At 38.9% G+C, this 6,459-nt stretch overlaps 1 protein-coding gene across 1 annotated transcript; it reads left to right on the top strand.

The window, feature by feature from the left end:
* The first annotated feature begins 2,983 nt into the window (after window positions 1–2,983).
* On the top strand, window positions 2,984–5,923 carry LOC148094827 (sperm-associated antigen 4 protein-like). The gene is made up of 9 exons (XM_087837093.1): window positions 2,984–3,071; window positions 3,745–3,835; window positions 3,940–4,127; window positions 4,232–4,290; window positions 4,423–4,534; window positions 4,624–4,748; window positions 4,862–5,035; window positions 5,135–5,224; window positions 5,413–5,923. Exons 1-9 carry the CDS (start codon window positions 2,984–2,986, stop codon window positions 5,521–5,523), a joined length of 1,038 nt encoding a protein of 345 aa, XP_087693219.1. The 3' UTR covers window positions 5,524–5,923.
* The last annotated feature ends 536 nt before the right edge of the window (window positions 5,924–6,459 follow it).

Raw genomic sequence — 6,459 nt, 5'->3', positions numbered from 1 at the left:
TCTTTCTTTTTCCTTAACTTTGTCATTTTCTTTATCAGATGCCATCACAGAGGTAGCAAAAGAACTTTCTTTGAATCTTGTGTGAGTTTGAGACTTAAGTTTTCTTGTGTCTCTGTTTGTCATGCAGATATCCTTGATGTCCCCAAACACTGGGTCAGATGCAATCTTCACTTGTTTCTCTAAAAAATCCACAAGATCCTTAAATGTAGCTTGTCGATTACACTTCTCATGGAAATCACAGACTGCAGTTCTCCACTTATCTCTCTGCCTGTAGGGAAGTTTCTTTGTTATAGTTAACATGTTGGCAGGCATGTCAAGCTCCTGCATATAACTGAGATCTTCCATAGCATTGCAACAGCCTCTTAGGAATATTGTGTAAGCTTGAAGAGCTTTCGTGTCCTCTGCTTTTATTGAAGACCAAGCAAGTGCTTTGCTCATGTAAGCCGTGGCAAGTTTATGTTCATTACCAAAATGCTGCCGTAATAAAGACTTTGCCTTTCTGAATCCTGCTTCTGAAGTCATGTGTAGACAACTCCTTACAAGTTCTCTTGGTTGACCCTTTGTGTGTTGTTCCAAATAATAAAGACAATCTCCAGGGTTTTTATTTCTGCTTTCAATGTTGTGTTCAAATGATTTAACAAAAGTCTGGTACTGAAGTGGATCTCCATCAAAAACTGGGATCTCCTTTTTAGGTAATGAAGAAAGACTATGTTGTTGTATTAATAAAGCAGTGAGTTCGTTTTGCTTACTCATGACAGATAAGATGTTACAGTCTTCTTCATGACTAGAGATTTGAGAAGGTACATGTTTATTTTCACGTGAATTTCTAATGTTTGACTGATATGTCAATGAATCTTCAGAAAGAGTCTGAGGTTGTATTGGAACTCTGCCTGTGGTTAAGCGAGATTGTGAGTCTGCAACATTATGCTCCCTAAAGATATGCACATGTTGCCTTTCATGTACAGGATTATCAGGACGAGTATTCAACACTTGAGTTACCTTTTGTCCCTTTTCAAAATATGACTCCATACCATCTGATATTTTTGATAGTTTACTTTTAATACTGGAACCTTTTGAGCCTCCCAGTACTTTCATTTTTGCAACCGTGGCAGCTATATTTGTTTCCAGCTCCAGTTGCTCGCGCTGTCTCTTTAACTGTGCTTCATGTTCCTCCAAGGCATGTTTATCCTTAAGCAGTTTTTGCCTTACCATCAGCGCAGCTGCTTCAGCTTCAGCCATTATTCGTGCTGATGTTGTACTTGAGGCTCTGGAGTTTGAGCTTGAAGAACTGATTTTACTCTTTTTGCTTCCTACGTTTGAAACACTGTCACCTGGCTGTATTTCATCTTGTATGTCAGAATTGGTTTTAACCTGCTTTGGAGATGTTAAGATGTTATGTTTATCATTTGTGGAAGAAACCGTCTCCTTTGATAACACAGTCTCAGCAGAAACGGGCACATCCAAAGTAACAGCAGTAGGCACTTTCTCAGCTTCCTTGTCTTTTTCCATAAAAGGTCTTCCAGCTTCAAGAAGCCATCGTTTCACATCTTCAACAAAATCATCATTACATTTTGTTATGCGTCCAAACCAGTCAATATGAGCGTCTTGTTCATCTTTAGGAATCAATAAAATGAATGCATCATGAGCTACTTTGGCATTTTTATACAAATCATTCAGTTTTTCCAAGTTAAGCTGCACAGCTTTTGCATTGTCATCATGTTTCATCAATTCTTTAATATCACGAGTTAACCCTTTAATCTTGTTAACATGAGCTTTTCGCTCTTTCTGCAAAGTTTCCATTTTAAAAGCAAGTGCTTTAGCCGTCAGTTTTGCAGATCTTTTTTCTTCCAGTTCATGTTCGGCTTCTTTTATTTCACTCATCGTCACTTATTCACATGCATCAAAACAACATTATATCCACAGCTTCAAAGATAGATCACAGCCAATACTTTTCGTCTGTGTAAATTATTGCGCAGCAGCGTCACAGGCTGTCAAAACCAGAGCAGCGTCCTCCAGCTTGCCAAATCAAGCACACGCACGCACACAACGCAGATCAAACCAATGTCCCCAATGGACAAGCGGTGACACTTACAAACTGTGTTCAAAACATCCAATAATACACAGAGTGAATCCGCGTGTCCTACCGCTTCTGAAGTGTCTTTTGTGCTGCGTTCCACCATGCCAGTGTGAAGGTGCCGTTTCCAATTACTCCTTTGAGAACTGCGTCCACTCATCTAAAGGCTCCGTGACTCCAAAACGTATATCCAAAAATCCTCTTCATTGTTCTGATGCGTGCGATAAAAGACAATTTTCTGTTGACTAAATGTTGCGACTTTCATCCGTAAATAAAGCCGCGGCCGGCTGAGTTGGTTGTGTCCCTGTGACGCGCCTCCAATAATCCATAATGAGTCGTACTTGTACTTTGCGCATTTATTTTAAGAACGAAACATAAACAAATGTTTGCGCTTTCAATCAATTAACAAATAGCGCATGGATTAACTGGTGTGCCAAAAGATGACGGTCAACAGAAAAGTTTGCCCACAAACCACTCACCCAACAACCCCTGCTGTGAACACCGAGATCAGGTAAATAGACTGTGACCACACCCACATGCCATCACCGGAGACACAGGTAAGGCTATACACCTGTGCCACCATAACAAAAAGGCAAAACATAAACATGACTTTGGCTCTTACAACACCTTTGCACATGTGCTCGTGAGCGCATGTGTTGTGCTTTATGAATTTGGACAATATGATGCGGTGCTTATAAAGGGACTGAGAAGGAAAAGTTATTTAATTGAGAGCAAATTTCATTAAAAAAACCCCCAGAACTACTCACACCTTTGCGCGTGCGCACACGAAGTGCTGCTCTTATGGAACGCGCGTGCGTCATATTCGATTTGTGCATGTATCTGTTTGTAACGTAACTGAAAAAGCTGCGGTTTGAAATTTTTCTTCTGCACCTAAATTTTCTGGTTCAGATGAGTTCAGTGAGAAGCGCTAAACGTCCATATTTACGGAAAAGCACATTTAGTGATTCAGTTTCTTCAACTTTCGTTTTAAGTGAAGGTAAGTGCAATCTTTAGACTAAAAATCGACATGTTTTATCTTCACATCTTACATTTAATATATGTGTTTCAAATCTGAACATTTTAAAAATGGTATCCAGTTGATTATGTCAGAAAAACACTTTTTAGTGCATTCTACTGTAAAGGTGATTTTACTGCTTACCTGTTAGACGCAGCTTGTCTGATAAATATTAATTTCCTTTTGTATATTAACTATACAAACAAAGAGTTTTTAATTCTTAAAGACCTTTTGACAGGATTTTGGGCCAAATTCATTTATTTGCTTTGAGTCTTTACCGCTGTGGTGATTTCCTCTTTTTCTGAATTGTAAAAACTACATTGTGAACAAAAAAACTGACATTTGAAAGAGATTTTTTGCAAGAAAAGCAAGAAAATGTTGTGATCTGTTGCTATGATATAAATCATAACAATATGATGCTATGTTTTTGAAGACACTGGGAAAATAAAGTTCTTTATTAAGAGCGGATTTCATAAATGAGTGTGATTCAAATATTATTCTGTTCATTAAAAACAAAACAAGCTGGCACCGTGAAGTTTATATATAAGAGAACAGAGTTGCTTCTGATGGAAACATGCTCAAATCATAGTTATGAAGTCTGATAAGCTTTGTGTTAGAGACTCACTTAACCCCATGTTTCCCTTTCATTTTACAGCAATGTTGAGAAGAAGCCAAAGACTTCAGTCTAACGGCTATTACGGCAGCCAAGGAGAGCCGTTAATCTCCTACAAGGAGACTTTATACAGGTTAGTATTGGTCTACATGTTCTTTGTTGTCATCCACTGACATAGATGCATGTTTTGTAATCATAATCCATTTGTTCTTACATGATTTTGTTTTTTCTGTGCAGAATTTTCAAAAGGCGACGGCCCCGTCCCCGTCCAGTCCCTGACAATATTGACAGAGACACAGTGGACTGTGACACTGTGGACTACAATAACAATGATTTTGTTGACTACAGCAGTGGCAGCAGCAGAGGTCATTTTAGAGCCATCAAGGCATTGGGACTTTTGGTCCTCATGCTGGCCTTGTGTTTTGGTAAATGATCTCCTTCCACAAACAATTACAGTCTTTCTAGTACTATGTGCTTTTCTTCTGGATTAAGCTTCTCGTCTTATTCTGTGTTTCTCTTCATCCACCAGGATTGATTTTCAGTATTGGAGGGCAGAAAATGGACTTTTCCACCCCGTTCATGAGTGAGGTATGAAAAACATATGAGGCTCATAATATATTCCCTGAAGATTAATCAGATAATAACAGTTTATTATTATATATATATTATAACATGAATGGTTCTTCTCAATTGCAGTACTTAATGAATGGACATAAACAGGTGGAAAGGAAGGTACAAGAGCTGCAAAGGGAGTTAATGGACTTAGGAAAAAGAATTGACTTCCTTCTTCCAGTTGGGGACAGGATGCCCAACTTTGCTCTGGAGGAACTGGGTAAGACATGAAATCGGATCAGAATTCACGTAAGAATTTCTTTGTTGTTGTTTTGCGATTCCTTTCTCACTCTGTGTTTTTGTCTACAGGAGCAACGATTGTTAAAGAACAGTCTTCAGCATCCTACCTTACAGAACAGACTGGATTGAAGCTGTGGGGGCTTACATTGATACCCGCAAAACAACCCTGTGTAAGCCCAAGAGTCGTTATTCAGGTATAATCTACTTTCACAAAAAAACAAGATACTATCTCACACATCTGCATGATTTAATAGTCAAACACTAGTGGTCCAAACTGAACTCTGTTTTTGTTTCTTTTTCTCTGTAGGGTCGAGCACCCATGGTCCCAGGAGTGTGTTGGAGTTTTGCGGGCTCCCAGGGACATTTAACAATTAAGCTGCCACACAGCATCGCCATCAGTCATGTGACACTGGGTCACATTTCTAAGATGGTGTCACCATCTGGAAAGGTCTCCAGTGCTCCCAGGATGTTTTCAGTGTTTGTAAGTCACAGATTTCCACTGCACCACTGTTTAACTGTTGCATTTTACATATGTGTATATAGAGAACAACTTTATCTGTATTTATTTCTGTCTTTTCAGGGAAAGAGAGCATTAGACGACAGTGGTGTCCACCTGGGAACATTCGTCTATGATCAAAATGGAGATCCACTCCAAACATTCAGGATTCCTGTGAGTACACTGTGCCATTAGACACATGCACATAGACTTTTCTATCCAGAGTATTTAGAGGTTAGCTCCCCTTGCTATCTGTATATCCACCCTCATAATAATCACAGTATTCCTAAATTTACCATCCTTTCAAGAGTCAAGAAAACTATTATGCAACTAACCCATCTTGTTTTTGTTTTGTCTCTCAGGACGACAAAGTAGACGTCATCCGCTCCATTACGCTGCAGGTGTTGAACAACTGGGGCAATCGTGAGTATTCTTGTTTGTACAAGTTCCGAGTTCATGGAAAGCTGGCATAACTAGCTTCCCATGAACTCCATCTATAAAAGAAAAGAGAGGAAAAATGTGAAAGTGAATCAGACTGCAACACATATTTAAATAATTGTATTTGAAAAAAATTGTCAATTTAACCCATGTTTTTTTCTCCAGCGAACGTCCATCCCACCAGGTAAGACATGTCTGATTAAGATGTTTGCAGTCTGATTCACCTCACCCCCAACCAGCCGTGGCAGAGGGCTTGCCCCTCCCTGAGCCTGGCTCTGCCAGAGGTTTCTTCCTGTTAAAAGGGAGTTTTTCCTCTCCACTGTTGCCAAGTGCTTGCTCAAAGGGGATCATCTGATTGTTGGGGTTTTTCTTCTCTTATATTGTAGGGTTTTTACTCTACATATACAGTGCTTAACAAATTTATTACATCACCTGTCATAGATATAAGAACACCCCAAATTTCTTAAACCTGTAATTCTTACATTAGGTGATGTTCGACTAACTTTGTTAAGCACTGTGTTATTGTGAATTGGCCCTCAATTGGAACTCATTTGGACTGAATTAAATTTCTTGTAAAACATAAAAATTCTCTAAATTGTCTCCACTGGAAATTTAGAGATATTTTTTAAAACAACAAGAATAAAATTTTAAGAAAATATTTTTCATGTCTTTTGGTATTCTTAATTGTCAGAGTATATTAAACAAGCGTGATAACACTATGGCCAGAGGATTTACATTTTGAAAATGAACATTTAAACTCCCAAAAGTAAAGAAAGTAAAGTCCATGTTGCATGTGCTGTGATATGAGAAGCCTTCACTGTGATGCAGGCTTTGAGGTTTAGTGAGGTAACTTCAGGTTTAACCATGTGTTTGTAGTTGGGACACCAGATAGACCAGGGGTCGGCAACCTGCGGCTCTTTAGTCCTTTTAGTGCGGCTCCGTGTGGCTTGGGAAAATAATTTTTTTTTAAG

The sequence above is a fragment of the Neolamprologus brichardi genome, unplaced genomic scaffold (assembly GCF_056152115.1).
Source record: "Neolamprologus brichardi isolate AB-2024 unplaced genomic scaffold, ASM5615211v1 NODE_ptg000149l+_length_33707_cov_1, whole genome shotgun sequence".
NCBI classification, from domain to species: domain Eukaryota; kingdom Metazoa; phylum Chordata; class Actinopteri; order Cichliformes; family Cichlidae; genus Neolamprologus; species Neolamprologus brichardi.
This window is presented reverse-complemented; position numbering and strand designations above follow the sequence as displayed.